This window comes from Podarcis filfolensis (assembly GCF_964270895.1).
Source record: "Podarcis filfolensis genome assembly, chromosome: 11".
Lineage (NCBI taxonomy): Eukaryota > Metazoa > Chordata > Lepidosauria > Squamata > Lacertidae > Podarcis > Podarcis filfolensis.
The window spans coordinates 30,568,792-30,587,730 of NC_139613.1; the positions used below are offsets into that span (position 1 = coordinate 30,568,792).

Here is an 18,939-nt window from a genome sequence, read left to right on the forward strand (position 1 = left end):
AAAGGTGAAAGCATCCTCTCATGTTTGCCATCTAGCACACCTTATTGGTGCACAATATGTGCTGTTTTTGCTAGAATGAAGCATGGTAGTGTTTTTCCACTGTATTCCCCATTGATTAAAATATTGGGATTGGCATTTCCTCCCTAGTGTATTTCTACCTGAAATTTACATATTTATCATATTTCCTAAAGTTTGTCTTTAGACTGTTTGGGGTGTCAATAATAGGCAGAGAATTAACGTGCTTCAACCTGTCCTTGAATTTTATACTCGGGAACATTATTTCTTTTTTTCTTTCTTTTCAATATGCACGAATTCTGTGATCAATTTGAATAGACTTCTATTTTTGTTCCAGAACCAAGAGCTGTTTTGAATCTAGAGAACTGTTGCTTAGCAATTTTATCAACTGGTTAGGCAAATGCTATCCTTCAAACTGAGGGGAACTGCACCATGCAGCTTTTATTAATCAGCAAGCTTCTATTAAAATAGTAATTATTGGAGGAAGAGAAAGAAGACTGCGCCCTGTTAATAAATACATCTTCAATTGTAAGGGGAGGACCGAGGCCACTGGCCCCTCTATGGCAGGTCATGGGGTCCTTCCTGAATTAAGCTGCATCCTGCAATTTAATTAGTGCAACCTGTAGTCAGAGAATAGAGCAAAAGAGAGGAAGACAGTGCATGGGCAGTGATGCTTTCGGCATGTGGTAGAAAGCTGCAAGAAACACCTAGTCTTGAGCTGTAAATTGGAACAAACAGCAATCCACAGAAAACCTAATTGCCGTTTGCTCCAATTAAGCGCTAAAGAGCAGTTTTCCCTGGGAGAAAGTAGTGCAACAAGAGGAAGTGTGGATAAGCCCAAAGTCACTGGTGAGGATCCTGAAAACTTTGCATGTTAGTATATTCACTGTATATTGAGCTGCCAAAATTACTAGGCTAAAATCTTGAAACTTGCTGATAGTCTTTTCTGCTGACATCCTTGGCCTGATTTTTTGTTTTACTGAAAGCACAGTTCATATTTCCTTTGACTTTCTTATTTGCATGGGGGGGGGGGTTCACATCGCTGCCTTAGAGCACAATGAAGTTGGTTGTTTTTAAGGTACATTCTAGAGCTCTCTGCACCCTAGCTGTTCACATCAGTATGGGGTCATCAGTGTCAGATTTGTTTCTGTCTTTACTCCTCTGCAATGGTGTTCACACATTACATAGATTTATATTTGCTGGGGCTTTTTCCTCCGTTCCTTTACTTTCTGAATCTGCCTAAAGCTTGGGTACACTAAATTGATGTTTTCAGTGTTCTTTCCACTACGATTCCAAGATCTGTTTCCTATGATAGTCACTATGAATATAGACACCATCAACGTCAATGTATCGTTAAACTGTTTTTTTCATAAAATGCATCCTTTTGCACTTAATTGAGATTGCTGTTGCTAATTAGCATAGCCCTGATATTATCACATTTAATACTTGCTACTCTCTTTATTTATAACATTTTCATGGGGTTTTTTTTTTTGCAAAAAGCACAATAACATCATTCTGTCTTTACAGTAAAATGGTTCTTTAGATGGCTGTTAATCATAGGATTGCAAAATCTCCGCTGCCTAAATGTCGCGAGAGTCCACTTGGGAAACCCCACCATTCAACCTGTGCATTATGTAATATGATATATAACAAGCAGAACAGGTGGCCAACTAGTGAAAAGATTTCTAAAAAACAGATAGCTGCAGGTGACTAACCACAGCAAGTCAAACTGTGCTGCAAAGGAAACCAAAAAATATGCACAGCATTTAGTCTATTTTGCAGAATCATTATTTTCCAATCCCAAATAATTAGTCAGACCATGAACAAGCAAAAAATGCATTTAGTAAATGTTCCAAATAAAAATAAAGAATAATTGCAAATGACACAAAAATGAGCAAGGAAAAAGATAACTGAATCTGCAGAACAGACAATGATAAATACAAAAACAATGGGGCTATTAAGTATGATAAACCTTACTGCTGAATAATGAGGGTAACTAAGTGTAAGTGGGGCTGACAATGTTTAGCTAAGGACAATTAACAAATATATTGAATTAATTAGTGAAAGGCAGCCTCATACTTCAAAGAGGGAGATAAATATGCAGAAGCTTCCAAGACCATTTGTTCCGTGCAGTCAAACACTGTGCATAGAAAGAAAAGGGAAGGTTGCGACAAAACAGGGAGCTATTCATGGTCAGTCAAATGACGCTGCGTGTCATGTAGAGGAGCCACTATTTGTTCAAATTTGTGCATCTAATAAAGTGCATGTGCTAGGAAAACATAATTGCTGATGCAATAAAGACTTGACTCAAGTTATATTAGGTTAGCCAACAAAGGCAGTTAGAGAAGGTCTGCCAGAGACAAATATCTCTGGTATAGGTATTTGTCATCAAACAGTTATGAGATGGTCAACTTCTTACTTTTGGACATACCTTATGTATTATGGGAATTGTTCGATTTCAGCCAAAAAATGTAAAATAATCGGATAAGTTCCAGAACAAACTGCAGTGCATAGTCGTCTCCTTAATAGGCCAGTAAGTGCTGATATTACACATTTATTTTAAGGGTTAAGTCACAGTAGAATACTGAATCATACCAAAGGTCCACTATCATCCTAGTTCCTGCAGCAACCAATCAGATATCTCTAGGAGATCTTCACTAGGGTTTGATAGCCCTTCACTGCAGTTGTATCTCCCAAGTATTTACTGGCAAATCACCTCTGAACACGGGCGTTTTGTTTAGCTATCATGGTTAATATCTGTGGATACACACTGATTCTTCATGCAATTCTCTAATCCTGTTTTAAAACCATCTAAGATCCCCGCGACAGGGTGAGCTCCCTTTGTTTGGTCCCTGCTCCTGCCAACCTAGCAGTTCGAAAGCACGTCAAAGTGCAAGTAGATAAATAGGTACCGCTCCGGCGGGAAGGTAAACAGCGTTTCCGTGCACTGCTCTAGTTCACCAGAAGCAGCGTAGTCATGCTGGCCACATGACCCGGAAGCTGCGGACAAAACGCCGGCTCCCTCGGCCAGTAAAGCAAGATGGGCACTGCAACCCCAGAGTTGTCCGCGACTGGACCTAACGGTCAGGGGTCCCTTTACCTTTAAGATCATGTCCATTGCCATACCTTGTGGCAGTCAATTCCATGCATTAATTAAAATAGCACAAGTATTGCTGCTCATATACCTTGTAAACTCAGCGAAAAACAGTACCTTCCATTTGCAGTCCCCCCCCCCTGAAATTTATATTTTAGATTTGAAGAAGTGTCTATGATACTCAGGACTACATAAGAAAGGACAGAACAGGTTCAGGCATTCATTTTATGTATTTATAAATGTATGAATCTTCTCCCTATTAGGACTTTTTGAGACAGACACACACACACACACACACACACACACACAGATACACATCTCATATAATATAAATATGTAAGCAAAATCTTCAAAATCCTTTAAATGTGTTATTTTCAAAAGATATGCTCTGAGCCAATGGGCTATGTGTTGGAGGGGGGAATTATTCCCATAGATTTTCCTTTTCATCTAGCAGCATTTATTTCATCTTGAACTTTCCTTTTAAATTGTGTAGGGTTTAATAACTCTGAACGAACATGCGATAAGGAGTTCATAATACGTCGAGCAGCCACTAATCGTGTCCTGAATGTCCTTCGCCACTGGGTCTCAAAGCATTCTCAGGTACTTTTTGTTACATTTTCCCAGCAAAATCTCCATTGTATCAAAGGGTTTGTGTGTACACACAAAAACACATCATTAGTGTGGAATTACCAATTTGGGCTCTGTGTTAAGCATCACAATTGTCATATGAAAAATTTAGGTTTGCAGTGCAGCCTCATTAGAATAGTTCTTCTGTATATTGCTGTGGTGTAATTACAAGGGGACAAGGTTTGCTTTTCTCATTACAGTCGTGTTTTACTCAAACGAATGCATTGTTGGGAATAAGCTAATAAAGGTTGGTTTGTTGATCAGTTCTGAGATAGGCACAGAGTGGCCAAAAATATAGCGCTGGGGACTCAGCTACATTAGGTTTGTTTAAGTTATAAACGCGTTATAACACTGTGACACCAGATGGTGCTGTAGAGCTGAAATTGGAACTGAATGAAATTTTCCATTGTGAGCTTTACAACGTTTTTTTCCGGATCATTTTCAGAGTGTTTTTTTTAAAATAGGTGTTTAGATGCAGCCTGGATCAGCAAAATATGCCTCCGTTATGATTAGCTATTGAAATATAATCATGAGTCATGGCTCTGTGTTGTTCTCCTATTACTTGGGCTTGCCCTCTTTCAAAGAACAGCATAGTTACTCATGGGTGATTTAAGCATTTCTTTACTGCATGTGGAAAGCAATGCTTCCTTGTTGCATTACATAACAGAGAGTAACATTTTAATTAGGCTAACTGTAGAAATCATGGAACACCTCCATATCAGTGCCTCTTTCTGGCTGTGGCCGGAACAGGTATAAAATTGCTCTACCTCATTAGGCTACAGTGGATCCCATTCAAACCCATCATGCTCTGTAAAATGTCACATTGAAGGTTGTTTGTTTGTTTGTTTGTTTGGGTGGCTTCTATGCTAACTAAAGAAGAGTCCTGCTGGATGAAACCAAAGCATCCTGTTTCCTGTTTAGTACAACATACAATGGCTAAACAAATGCCTATGGGAAGCTCACAAGCAGGATATGAGCTCACTCCTGCTGTTGTTCCCAGCAGCTGGTATTCAGAGGCATGTTACCTCCGAACCTGGAGGTAGTATATAGCCATCATCTCCATGTTGGATGCGTAACATTTGATTTAATACCAGGACCCTCTGTTCATCAAGCTTATACCGTATTTTCCCGTGTATAACACACCCCCATGTATAAAATGCCCCCTATTTTTGGGGACTCCAAATTGAGAAGATGGGGGAAGATTGTATCTGTGTATAAGACGACTCACAATTTTGAACATAATTTTTAAACCTAGTCTTATACACGGGAAAGTACGGTAAATGCATTACTTCAAATTAAGTCTCCAGTGCTGGGCTCTAGAGGAATCTTGACTCTACAATATAAGCTAAGTCCTTTAAGCTAAGCTCCCATTGTTCAGGGATCGGGAACTTTCCACGATACCATTTAATTCATAGAAGAAATTTGTGGAGGCATACTTGTGGCAGAGTTTCATTATATGGGAAGCTGTCCAGGATCTGTTTAGCACCTACTAATCTGAAGCTGTGTATGAAGAAATAAAATAAATACAGTATAATGAACCCAATGCCATCGCATCTACAAATGAAGCGACTGTGTTCATAAAATATGTTGCTGTCTTCATAAAATATGTTACTGGTTTTTTAATAATGTATTCTGTTCATACCTTCTCTGTATGCTGAGTATGTTATGGATCATGTCAGAAAAAGTGAGGTTGTTAAAAATGCAAAACATTTCCAAGCAAGTGTACAAAGTATTACAACTTGCAGGATCTAGCCACTTCAACATTGGCATGAGCAACTGACCCAAAGTGGACCAGATGTATTAGAGAATTACAACATGGTTATTTAGTGACTTCCACATTAGCCTCATTTTTCTCCAAGCTGTACATAAGTTTATATGGTCTTGGGTTGGATCCTTAGTCTAAGACTGGGGGTGGGTGGGTGTGCCACCCCCAAAAGTGAGATAAAACTCAGAGTACTATGGTAAAGAGGTTCTAGGGTAGGGTTCTGTCTGAAAGCCCAGACGGGGGTTGACAGACCATAGAACATCCCTGAATGGCATCCTGGTGGGATTTCCTCATTAGATTTGCGTCACTGGGTGGTACCCATTCACCAGGATCAACCCTGATGGAGATAACAGCCACCAGTCAGGTTGACTGGTTCAGGGTACATACCCATTTCGTATGCCAAATTCTGACTTTGATAGAATCATTGAGTTGGAAGGGATCATCTTGTCCAACCTGAATATGCAGCTGTCCAGTACAGGGATTGAATCTGCAACCTTGGCATTATCAGTACCATGCTTTAACCAACTGAACTATCCTTAGAATCATCTATAATCGATGAAATTGTGGCCATTTTGATCCCCAGCTGGTGTCATGTTTTTCTTACTGCATATGCACTGTTAATCCCCTCCCTCGGTAACCACTGACTTGCTACGCTGTGGCCTGCGAACATGACACCCACACAATATGAATTAGACAGTTATAAGGCATTTTTGAGGCCACATATGATCTCCATGCTTTTAGTTCCAATTATAGCAATCACCAAAAACTTTCTAATTGGTTGGTCTTGGTACAATTAAATGATGAATTTGGCACCTAAATGGTCATGTACAAGACAAAGCAAAACTGATACGTCTTCTTTTTGCATTGCTCCAGCAAAAAAAAGTTGCAGAAGTTTAAAGCTTTGATCTTCTGCAACACTTGAGGGAACATGAGTCGCCCTCACTGTACTAAGCATACAATCAGTCAAACTAATTAGAAGTGCACTGCAGTTGCGTCTGCTTCAGTATGACGGATTCTTCATTAAGCAACTGGGGTTTTTTTGGTGATGACGGTAAACATTCTAACATGCTGGAATTAGTGTCTTTTTTTTTTTGTAAGCAATAGCAAAAACGGTTAGCTGAGAATCCCAGTTGAATAGATTGCTTGTTCAGAGTTGCTGTACACGTTACCAGTTTATGAAATGCCCAAACAGTAAAAGCTCTTTGAGAATTATGAAGTCATTTCACTAGTACAAGTTGTACATTTAAACTAATTATATCCAATCAGGTTTGACAGACAAAAACTGCTGTTACAGGAACAAAACTGGCAGGCTCCACAAATGCTGATACCTACTTTTTGCTCAGAAATAAGTGGAATGGAGAGGAGACTTTTGCAGCGCCAGCCAAGGACAGCTCTATTCCCATGTATTTCAGTTCAGGCCACATTGAACAGAATTAATTGATGCAAGTTGATTAAGATTCACTTAGAATTTATTTCTAAGGTAGAATAATAGATTCCACAATTGAAACTGTACTTTTAGAATCATGTGATAAAAGAACCTGAAAGGTACCTCAAATTAGAAAACGTATCTCTACTAGAATGCCCCCACCCTCCTCGTGTGTGTGTGTGTGTGTGTGTGTGTGTGTGATTTTTAAAAAATTAGTTTTCAACAATATATAAACAAAACAAGAAGTTTTCCCCAATCCCACCTTCCATCTGCCATAACAGAAGATTAATGTATAAGATTTTTCCATAAGTCCATGGATGAAGTCAGTGGAGGCCGATCATCAGGGTGTTCACTTGAATATTTTATAAGGGGTACCAAACTTCAATAAAACCATCCACCTCAGATATATTGTTCAAGGCATGTTAGTTTTTGTTAGTTTCTCAGATAAGGCAATTGTCCATATGTTTTGTCTCCATTGCGCAATGTGTAGATGTTCAAGTCCTTTCCAATTCTGTGCTATAAGTAGTTGTGTTGCTATCGGGGGGGGGGGAAATAATAAGTATATTAAAGCAAGTTGGTCTTTCTTAAAAATTGTTACTAAACCCAGACTTGGATTACACTATACTTTCTGTTTTGTAATACTACTTCAGCGAATAGTTTTACTGAATAGTTCCCAGAATAGTTGTACTGGTTCACATGTCCACCACATACGGATTATTGTACCAGTTGCCCTATATCCTCTCCAGTATGCTAGTGAAGATGTTATGCAAACGTAACTATGTCTTAAGGGTGTTAGATGCCATCTATAAATTAGCTTAAATTAGTTTTCTGTTATGCAGGTTGATACTGATTTTAAAGGAATTTTTGTCTGTTTTCCAAAGTAGCAGAACGTTGCCCCAATGGCAATATCATGGGATATTTTATACAATATTGACAGTATTATATACTGGTAGAATGGTCAGTCGTATTTAGAATTAATTTTTCAAAAGGAGTCAGTGACTTGGGTGCTTTGAATTTAACTGCTGGGTTTGAAAAAAAGTATAATTTAATGTATAAGTAGCCAATTCACATTGCACCCTCCATGTTTTCCATGATTTGCTCTGCTGTGAGAGTTATCGTTTTCATAGAGATTAACCAATCTGTATAAGCCCTTGGCTTTCCATTTCACATCATATTTGCTGCCGTGGCGCAGCCATGGCCTGATACCATAATCACCAGGTATATATTATCAATAAGTTTATATAACTGTTGTTATTTCGAATGTTTAATTCTTCATAGATTTTTCCTTCCATTCTCTAAAAAGCTGGGGCATGTGTGTGTGTGTGTGTTACAGTTATCTCAACATACAGTAGGTTTCCATGGTGATACATCGGTTGTCTCATACTGTTCAAAGTGGCCCCTGGTGTGGGCTAATAAATATGGGTGTTTAGTATCCAGAGAGCACAGTGCTCCTACAATTCTCCTGGCAGAGCTTCTCAAAGGTGTTTTGCATTTCTCGCCTCTTCAAGGCACAGTATTATATAACAAGCTGTAATGTACACACTTTTTCTATATGTATGAGGCAGAGTTGTTAGTTATGCCTCAAAGCAGTATTTCTTCTTATCCTCCTCCTTTCTTTCACATTAAAGTTAAAGGACCCTATCACAAGCCAGCCTGAAAACAGTTATGTGGCAAATGAAATGCTTAAGAGGTCTAAAGCAATATGGAGCGTTAATTGGCCCTATGTACATCATATACGGGGACACGGGTGGCGCTGTGGGTTAAACCACAGAGCCTAGGACTTGCCGATCAGAAGGTCAGCAGTTCGAATCCCCGCGACAGGGTGAGCTCCCATTGCTCGGTCCCTGCTCCTGCCAATCTAGCAGTTTGAAAGCACGTCAAAGTGCAAGTAGATAAATAGGCGGGAAGGTAAACGCTGTTTCCGTGCGCTGCTCTGGTTCGCCAGAAGCGGCTTAGTCATGCTGGCCACATGACCCGGAAGCTGTACCAATAAAGTGGCCAATAAAGCGAGTTGAGCGCCGCAACCCCAGAGTCGGTCACGACTGGACCTAATGGTCAGGGGTTCCTTTACCTTTTTACATCATATACGTATGCATATTGTGACAGGCTTGCTGTGTGAGTTCATGGCTGCATTAAGACAGCACTTTATTCTGTTTTCCAGACCTTTTCTTACCTGTGAATGTTTGCATTTTATGTGACCTTTCACACACTTAAAAGCCACTTCTAGAAATCTAGTGGAAGTTTAGTGCTAATTCCACTCTACATGATGAAATTTGGGTTAGCCTCCCAGCATACAGTTCTTTCCCGCCATTTTAATATGGCAGTAGGTGGCTCAAAAAGCCACAATTCCATAATGCAACAGGTACTGCTGTATAAAAGGACTGTGCAAAATCAGGACAGAACCACTAGCATTATATTCAGGAAAACGTAATGCAGTAAACCCTTGCGTGTCGGAATGCAGACTGTTCTAAACCTTTTTAATAGTCTTCATTCTTGTTTTCTAGGTAAATTGGTTTTCTAGGTAAATTGGAGTACGCATGATGCTCAGTCATGTGGAGTTTGTCCTGGTCTTCCCTTCCACCTCCACCCCCCAAAGTCACTACAAAGGTTGCCAAGTAAAGCAGAAGACTAACCCAGAGTGCAAGCATGGGAGTTTCTTAACCCTTCCCCATCATGCTGCCTTACTCTTAAAATCCCACGCCACTGCTTTTTTTCTTTTTACCTGACAAGTAAAACTACTACACGTATTGGAAAAGGCTGGTCTCAAGCTCCCTGACTTTGTTGTTTTATTTATTTATTTATATAAAGCATGTATTATTCTCCCCCCCCCCCCGCCCCGGCTTATCTTCGAGCCCTAAAAGGCCTCGGTCCTGTATACCTGAAGAAGCGTCTCCACCCTCATCGTTCAGCCCAGACACTGAGGTCCAGTGCCAAGGGCCTTCTGGCGGTTCCGTCACTGCGAGAAGTGAGGTTACAGGGAACCAGGCAGAGGGCCTTCTCGGTTGTGGCTCCCGCCCTGTGGAATGCCCTCCCATCAGATGTCAAGGAAATAAGCAACTATCCTACTTTTAAAAGACATCTGAAGGCAGCCCTGTTTAGGGAAGTTTTTAATGTTTAATGCTGTATTGTGTTTGTAATTTTCAATTGGGAGCTGCCCAGAGTAGCTGGGGAAACCCAGCCAGATGGGCGGGGTATAAATAATAAATTATTATTATTATTATTCGCAACAACCCAGTGAGGTAGATTAAGCTAAGAGATGTTAACAGGCCCAAAAGTTGCCAGTGGCTTTGAGAGGTGAGTGGAGATGTGAATCTTGATGGTCTTGGTGCTAGTCCAGCAATTCAATCCACTCCACTCCACTGGCTGTCCCAGTGAGTAGTGAAAACATAAGGAGGAATTAGGCAAGGCGTAGTTTGGGCTAGGGGGAGATATTTGATTCTGCAGAATATGGCTTTGTAAGCAGATGTCCTGCTGCAAGCAGGCTTCAGGATTGAGGAGATTCAGAAGGGACTGCATCCAGCATTCATGCAAGAGCTGCTGCATCAGGATGTTACAGGATGTTGATGTTGTTCATTAAAATAATAGTAACTGATGTATCTTTGCATCTAAAAATGATCTAGTATAGTGCAGACTTAAACGTGGTCGCTCAGAAGTAAACACCATTGAATTTAATGGGACTTACTCCCAGGTGAGCATAGAATTTCATACTAAGCTACTAATGAAAAGTTCATGGTTTGAAACTTGCCTAGGCAAGCCACAGTTTTTCTGTCTGAAAAATAGGGGATAATGCAACGGTCTTAGCATACCAAGATTGTTGAAAGGAACGGATAATGCCCGTGAAACACTATACAAACATTAAGTATTACATACTTTTCCTATGCTGTTTCATAATTCATCTATTCAAATATGTGTGTATCTCTCATGGCTGTTTTACCATTAATAATGGAAAACGAGTAAGGAGTATTCCTTTGGTTTCAAACGTTAGGTTTTTTAAAATATATATATATTAAAAGATTGTGTATGTTATAAAAGGGGGTCAGAGACTTGAAAAGAGAAATGAAAAGAAATTATTGTCAATAAAAGTGCAGAAGGCGGCTGCTATAGAGAAACTGCACACAAACAATAACCTGCTGCAAAGGAAGTGAAAAGCTTTTTAGCTGCATAGCAACAACTTAACATTCACTCTGCATGCCAGATATTTCTCTGGTTTGGTTACAGATTAAGCAGATTCTGCCTGGAAATAAAACACCTGTGTTGCTATGTGAGGAACATAATGTTTGACAAAGCATCACCAGGCAAATATATTATTTATTGTTATTTATTTATGATTTAACCATGAGCAGTGTATCTGAAAAGACAAAGGAGGAGTGAACTTTACATATTTCTTGAGTGTTCTAGAGTGTTTCAGTGATGATGATGATGATGATGATGATGATGATGATGATGGAGAAGGAGTGTTGGAATACTTCTCATCATTCTCTCAGTAATGGAAAAGCAGTGGCCGTAGATAGACAAAGTTTCAGCTAATTTGTATACAGCAAGACTTTTACCAACAGGCTTTGCTCATAGGATAACCAACATTTGTTTGGTAAGTCCTTGCAGAAGTCACTAGACACCGAAGCTAAAATATTTAGAAATATGTATAGGGCAATAGCATATATCTTTCCTAATCACACATTCAAAATAAAATGTACAAGAATTTCAAGAACTTTGCTAGTGACTATTGTTTGGGTTTCTATGGAAACAGATGCTGAATTGCTACCCACATGGTAGCAAACAATCACTATAAAAGGAACCATTACAAATATACTGGATTGATGAAGCTTTTAGTTTAAATCCTTTATCCAAACATCTGCACTAAGCTGAAATGCAAATGACTGGAGTTAGTGCTTCTCAATGACTCCAAACATGAAGATATTTCAGTACATGCATTTTCTTGAATCCATCCCTCACCCTCCCAGTCTCTAATCTTTGGAAATATTCCTCATTGTTCTGGAGAGGGATGCACAAGTATTAACTAAGAGAAAAAGTCAGATTTATTCTCAGAATTGAAGTATGTTATCCGTCTAGGTTTCAGAAGGAGATACTATATGTTGCTTTTAAGCATAGGACATTGCTTGGGGAATCCATAGTACAAAATACTGTGGCTTGCAGTTGGCCTAGCCAAATATCACCTATTTTGAAAAGCTTCACTACCTAAAAATTAATTTCTGAGCTGAGAAAAGTGCTGATTTTTACCTTGGAAGTCCTAAAATTAATTATTTTTCTGTTGAGATTTGTGTACCACCCTTCATGAAAAATATTAACTGGTCAGTTTACAAAAACAAAGTACTATAGAAACATAATACGGGGTATGTTTTAATGTTTGTTTAACGTTACATCATTAACTTCATAAAATGACTTAAACCATCAGCTTCTAAATATATTGTATATGTTACCTTAAATTAACGATCTTGGATAAGAATAGGTAGATAGTTATATCTGAGTGTTCAAAGTAATGTCAGTTAAGGTATTGCTGTTTTGTAATTCAAAACTCTTCAAACAGATACATTTTAATAACTTCTTGGTTTTGTTCATTTCAGCATCTTTGGTACAAGGTTCAAATACTTATTCAAAACAACAGAACTGTGAAAAACAAATGCTGAACAAAAACCCATATGTAGTATGATTACTTCATTCAGAAAAAAAATTCTTTTGCAGGATTTTGAGCTAAACAATGAACTGAAGATGAATGTTCTAAATCTGCTAGAAGAAGTTTTGAGAGATCCTGACCTTTTGCCACAAGAAAGAAAAGCTACAGCAAACATCTTGAGGTAAAGCAGTTGAATTAGTTTAATCATAAAGTATTGTTAGGCATTTGTGGGTGCCAGACTGCTCTAAATTCCTGGGTCTAGTAGATGTTAGAGTTTAATCAAGGCTTGGGGGCTAAACTGGATGCCAGAGTTCTAATCACTGGACCCAGTTTCCTGTGTTCAGGAGACCGGGGTGGCATTCAACAATATTGTAAGAAATGAAGAAATTGTACTCTGCATTATCCACACAGGGCTTATTTTCAAGGAATCACAAAAAGAATCACAATGCAATCACCTTTGCAATAAAAATGTGCTCATTTCTTTCAAGAGTTAAAAATTAAATCTGTTTTTCTCCTAAGGCTAGGAGATTTTGACAAAATATAGGCTTATATCCACTGATTCTCTGTGATAAAAGTTTTCCAGAGTTTGTTTCAAAAGTACAAAATATCCTTGTTACTGAAATGTCACTAGCCACAGAGATAAACATTTTTATATGAAATATTCTGCCACCTATTTTAGAGCACTCTCTCAGGAGGATCAAGATGACACCCATTTAAAAATTGAGGATATAATGCAGATGGTGAGTTAATCTACATAAGCTTATGTCAGATTTATTCATATTTATGTAAATTGGGGTAAATGAAATCACTAGAAATGGTGTTTGGCTGCTTGCTTGTTGCAGCTTTTATAGCAAATTAATTACCATCCCTTTTGTATTTGCACTTGACCACTCCCTGTTCAAATTGTTCAACAACATTTGTTTGAAACCGGTGAAAGGATAGCTGTTAGCTGTTCACAGGCTTAGTTGGAAGTTATGCAAAACACTGGCCTTCTATTTGAATATATACAGTGGAGGTCTTTTAGAATGGGACACATCTGTGAATGGGCCTCCTAGCTCATTATGCAAATTATTGGAAATTACAGTGTCTATTTGCAAGTTAAAACACAAACAAGAGTGTATTAGAAAAAAAGACTTATGTGCTGCCACAAACCTCAGAAAGATTATTTACATGACGGAAGCATGAAATGAATTTGAATTTGAACCACAGAATAGCTTGGGAAAACAGATAGCTTTGCAGTTATAGTACTTGCTAATCAAGGTGCAAATAGTTTGTTGCAATAGTGACAGCAAACTTAATTCAGTGTTCAAAGCTTACTGGTTTTGCCCTAGGTGTGTGGATACTAAATTTATCCACCCACATTATGCACCCATGCTTTTAGGTGGGCTTTGCTCTACTCGTTATTTTGCAAGCCCTGCACAATTATAAGTCCCCTACACCTTACTCTTTGTGCATCTGAATATTTTAGTCTTTGTTAATGCACCAATGCTATGAAGGTACAATAAAGAATCCAAATGACACAGCCCCATCACAAATGGCTTGTTCATATGGTTTACATTTTGAAGAAGAAAACATATTAATGGATAACCAATGTAGGGAATGAGAAAGAGAAATGTTAAGGGTTCTCCAAGAAGAGTTTCATTTACAAGAAACATGGGCCTTCTTTGCCCAGATGGATGGCATAGAGAGAGACCTTGCTCCTCCTTCTCAATCACTATGCCTCTTTTGATATCATCGGCAGTAGTATTCTCCTGGCCCAACTCTGTGGGCATGGGTATCGGGGCAGCATTTTTCTGTAGTTACATTCCCCCCAAGCCACCCCAAAGAGAATAAAAACACAAGGACACAAAATTTTAGGTTAATGTTAATGGGCAAAATTTAGGCCACAACTTTATTGGTTACAGAATGTGAGCGGTATTGGCTTAGGCATTGGCATCAACAGACTATATCGGACTCCTGCCCGCCTTGCAGGAAGATTGGTAAGGGTAAATTCCAAATGTTCTTGAAGTGCGGGAGCTCTTAATTTTTGCTGAATTGCACCTGAAGTTTCTATTCCTCTTCCATAGAAGAGACCTCTGTTCTGTTAGTACCTTTCCTCTTACTCAGGTTGTTTCCATAAATGAAGAACTGGGCAGTGAAATTGACACTGCCATCAATGGGGCATGAAACAAACTAGAAGAATTGAAATGGCTGTTTTTGTGTGCTTCCTTGTTTACAGTTAGAGTGTCCAAAACCAGAGTGCTTTGAAACGTTATCGGCTATGGAACTCGCTGAACAAATCACTCTCTTAGATCACATTGTTTTCAGGAGCATACCCTATGAGTAAGTGGCTTTCTGATCGTTATTATCAAATGAAAATATTTTGTAAGTGAAGTTGCAAACTGATTCACATTAGTGACAGGCCTATAAAAAGAATTTGAATGCGTAACAGATAGAGCTGTGTTTAGTGCTGCTTAAAAACTATCATAGCATAATAAATGGACTATGAAAGACTTTAATCAAAGTGTTCATTAGCAGCACATGTCTATTGCACTTCTTTGTGAGCAGAATGCAGTTCACTTCCTGAATAGACTTACACACACACACACACACACACACTCTGTAGGCTTGAGAACAAGAGCAGTGAATATTGAGTTTATCAAATACATACCCTTTCAGCTTCCTAAATTAGCCATCTCCTTTTAACCCAAGGGATGGTGCTTTAAAATGAAAAGGGGCTTTTAAAAATCCTATACATCTCTGGTTATTTAGCAGTGTGGGATAAAAATTGTATACAGTGGTACCTCGGGTTAAGTACTTAATTCGTTCCGGAGGTCCGTTCTTAACCTGAAACTGTTCTTAACCTGAAGCACCACTTTAGCTAATGGGGCCTCCCGCTGCAGCCGCGCCACCGGAGCACAATTTCTGTTCTCATCCTGAAGCACTATTTCTGGGTTAGTGGAGTCTGTAACCTGAAGCGTATGTAACCTAAGGTACCACTGTATATGACAAACAATATGACTCACACCTTTTTCCATGTGTATATTTATTGAATGTTGTAACTCGCCCTGGGACCTTGAGTGAAGGGTAATAAATTAAAACAACGCCACGGCCAAAAGCAACAACTTTGGGGATGCCATAGAGAATGCCTCCTCTTGGTCACCCCCCCAAAAAAAGAACTTCTGAGGGACTGGAACTACCAAGAAAGCCCCCTGTGCTGATGTTAACACTTGAGAGAGTCGGGGGGGGGGGAGCAGGTCTTTCAGGTATGGTAACACACTCCAGTGGGTTCCATCTGCATTAAACACAATAAAACCAAGTACAACACACTGAGGTCCTTGGAGGGAGCGTAAGATAAAATTATTTTTTTTAAAATGGTTTATAAGTTAATAATATAAATAAATACAATTAACAATATTCCGGTCTGCCATTTCTGATGACAGTTTCTTCTTTTGTTTTCTTCTTTCTGATTTTTCCAGAGAGTTCCTTGGACAGGGTTGGATGAAACTGGATAAAAATGAAAGAACACCGTATATAATGAAAACCAGTCAACACTTTAATGATGTAAGTTGATGTAAATGCTTTACCTTCCAGACTCTTCATGACTAACTATAGAAAAAACCACCAGAGCATTCCATTTTCCTAACCTGCTAGCCAGCAATTGCATAGTTGCAGTTGACTGAAATCTTCAAACACTAGCAGAAGAAATTAAACTATACCTTTGTTTAATAAAAACAAAATAATACCAATCTTGTTTCACATTCCTTAGTTTATTGATTTCTGCTTAGATTACATCCCTTGATTCACAACTGAGAGCCCACTGCCAAGGGCAACTTGCTGTAAGGTGAAGATTGCTCTGCCTTTGCCATCTTCCTTAATTCACTTTTTCTTGTGCCATTGCCATTTATGCAATATATGCTTTCTTAGTGTTAAATGCTAAAAAAAACCCATCATTGTAATTCCATTTATACTGTTAATAGCATGCTGTAAATAGAAATATTCTAAGAACTGCTTCTTTGACCTAGATGAGCAACCTTGTGGCTTCCCAAATTATGAATTATGCTGACGTTGGTTCACGTGCTAATGCAATTGAGAAGTGGGTAGCGGTGGCAGACATCTGCCGATGTTTGCACAACTATAATGGTGTGCTTGAAATCACATCAGCCTTGAACAGAAGTGCAATCTACAGACTGAAGAAAACCTGGGCTAAGGTTTCTAAACAGGCGAGTAATCACAAAATGTGTTATCTGTGTAATGGGTATTGTCACTAGAAATATTATAAGTAAATGGTTTGCAGTGGTTCAGAATGATGTAACCACATCACTAGAAAATCAGTACTTTAACCATCAAGAACAGGACCGACCTTATCATGGGGCCACAGGGAGCATTACATTCTCATAATCCAGCACTAGAACCCCACAGTGTTTGTCTTGCATTTGAGCGCGTTTCAGTAGAATTTTCTTAACCTGAGTAGTATCATATTCCATTTTGCTATAAGGAGTGAATCTTCTAATTCGTTTTCTTTGTAGGCTAAAGCCCTTATGGATAAACTTCAGAAGACTGTATCATCTGAGGGAAGATTTAAGAATCTCAGAGAAACACTCAAGAAGTATGTTTCAAATTATTACATTTTGCTGTGAATAGTGGATAGTTATTAAGATAATACTTCAGCTAGCTATCTTCTATGGGAGTAAAACTGAACAATTAAGAAATCATCTTTTTAATACAGGCTTCATGGAATTCAATTCCAATGTTTTGTTGAACATACTCCAAAGTCATTATCATGTATAGATTTTTATAGTATCTCTGGGTAGTGCCAGAGCATATAAACCTATTATTCTGTATATAATGTGTCCTAATAGAATTGTAGAAACTTTTCCAATAAATGTATGGCCACATTAATTTTAAAAAACTGCTGGGAATATCCAGCAACCTGGATAGCCAACCTGGTGCCCTCCATATGTTGTTGGACCACAAGTCTCATCCTCCCTGACCATTGGTCATGCTGGCTAGAGCTGATGGGAGTTTCAGTCCAACAATATCTGAGGGGTCGTGTGGGCTGTCCCTGACCTATATAATATCTCCATAGCTCTGAGATTCATATGAAGAGTTCAAAGAAGGGTAGCTTCTGTGCAATTATTTGGTAGTAATGATTTTGGGGAACAATCTACCAGCACTTCTGTCATGCTATCTCCATTCACTTTGATGGCGTTTCCCTTGCAGCCCCACTATAAAGTAAGTGGATGTTGGGCTGAGCAATACTTGACCATTTATGCAAGTGCTAACATGCTTGTTGAGTAAGCTGAACTGAGAGTTGACCCATTGAAATAAATAGACCTAAATTACTTATATTCATTAATTTCAATGGGTCTATTCTGAGCAAGACTAGCAATAATCAGCAGAGTTCACAACAGACTTACAGCACAGTCCTATAACATTTCGATTCAGAGGTAAGTCCCACAGTGTTGAATGGGGCTTACTCCAAGGTAGAAGTATGTATGTATACCGTATTTTTCGCTCCATAGGACGCACTTTTTCCCCCTCTTAAAAACTAAGGGGGAAAGTCTGTGCGTCCTATGGGGCGAATGCAGGGGGGAGGCAGGCAGGAAAAGCCCCCAAGAGCCGCACACAAGCTTCGCACGTATCTTGCGGGCTTTTCCCCAGGAGGGAGAAGGGACCGCCGCTCCCCGACCAGTTCTGGGGGCTGGGGTCGGGGGAAGCTCAGGCTTCCCCCGCCCCCAGCCTCGCAAGCTCTGGGAGCGGAGGCAAGGCTACCTGAAACCCCCTGAGCGCAGCGGCAGTTCACGCTGCACTCAGGGGGCTTCAGGCAGCTATCCGCATGCCTTCGGAGCGCAGCGGGAGTTCTCGCTGCACTCAGAAGGCTTGCGGATAGCCGCCTGAAGCCTGGAGAGCGGGAGGGGTCGGTGCACACCGATCCCTCTTGCTCTCCAGGCTTCGCTTTGCTGGAGAGGCTGCATAGTTTTCCCTCTCTGCGCAGCACCCCTTCAGCGAAGCAGGAGGAGAAATGGAAGGGGCTCCGTTTCGCCTGCTGCTTCGCTGAAGGGGTGCTGAGCAGAGAGGGGGAGAATTTTTTTTTCCTGTTCTCCCCCTCCTATGGTCCGGTGGATCCTATGGTCCGGTGCGTCCTATAGAGCGAAAACTATGGTACTTTACAGTCTCATTTCACTATTGCAGGTAGGCATGTTCAGTTTTATTATTTTCCTGAGTGATGCACACTATCCCCAACCTGTTCATATCTCAAGATCCAGAAACACTTTCTTTGCAGGTTTTGAAGACATAGATAGCAGTTGCAGTTTTCAGGCATTCACTTACTGCTTCTTTGCAATTTATGTAAGGTTTAGCTATTTAAGAAAATATGTCAGATACGGAATGTATGAGAG

General features: G+C 39.6%; 1 protein-coding gene and 1 long non-coding RNA gene across 7 annotated transcripts in view; one reads left to right on the forward strand and one right to left on the reverse strand.

Annotated features, from left to right (window-relative positions):
• The window catches only part of LOC310745259, a 153,947-nt gene that overhangs the window by 96,423 nt on the left and 38,585 nt on the right, over positions 1–18,939 (reverse strand). The window contains exons 2-3 of one of the 2 annotated variants that reach the window (XR_014540041.1): positions 15,945–16,045; positions 4,271–4,622 (exon numbers count right to left, since the gene is read on the reverse strand). This is a non-coding gene — a long non-coding RNA (uncharacterized lncRNA). Of the gene's footprint in view, positions 1–4,270; positions 4,623–15,334; positions 16,046–18,939 lie in introns of those variants that run through there. The other variant, XR_014540040.1, reaches the window with a different exon arrangement.
• RASGRF2 (Ras protein specific guanine nucleotide releasing factor 2) overlaps positions 1–18,939 on the forward strand; it is an 87,784-nt gene that overhangs the window by 63,277 nt on the left and 5,568 nt on the right. For all 5 annotated transcript variants that reach the window (XM_083577354.1, XM_083577352.1, XM_083577351.1 and 2 more), the window contains exons 18-24: positions 3,603–3,709; positions 12,628–12,740; positions 13,239–13,299; positions 14,778–14,881; positions 16,018–16,102; positions 16,564–16,761; positions 17,068–17,147. In XM_083577354.1, the coding sequence (XP_083433480.1) occupies positions 3,603–3,709; positions 12,628–12,740; positions 13,239–13,299; positions 14,778–14,881; positions 16,018–16,102; positions 16,564–16,761; positions 17,068–17,147 (748 nt within the window). The remainder of the gene's footprint in view (positions 1–3,602; positions 3,710–12,627; positions 12,741–13,238; positions 13,300–14,777; positions 14,882–16,017; positions 16,103–16,563; positions 16,762–17,067; positions 17,148–18,939) is intronic.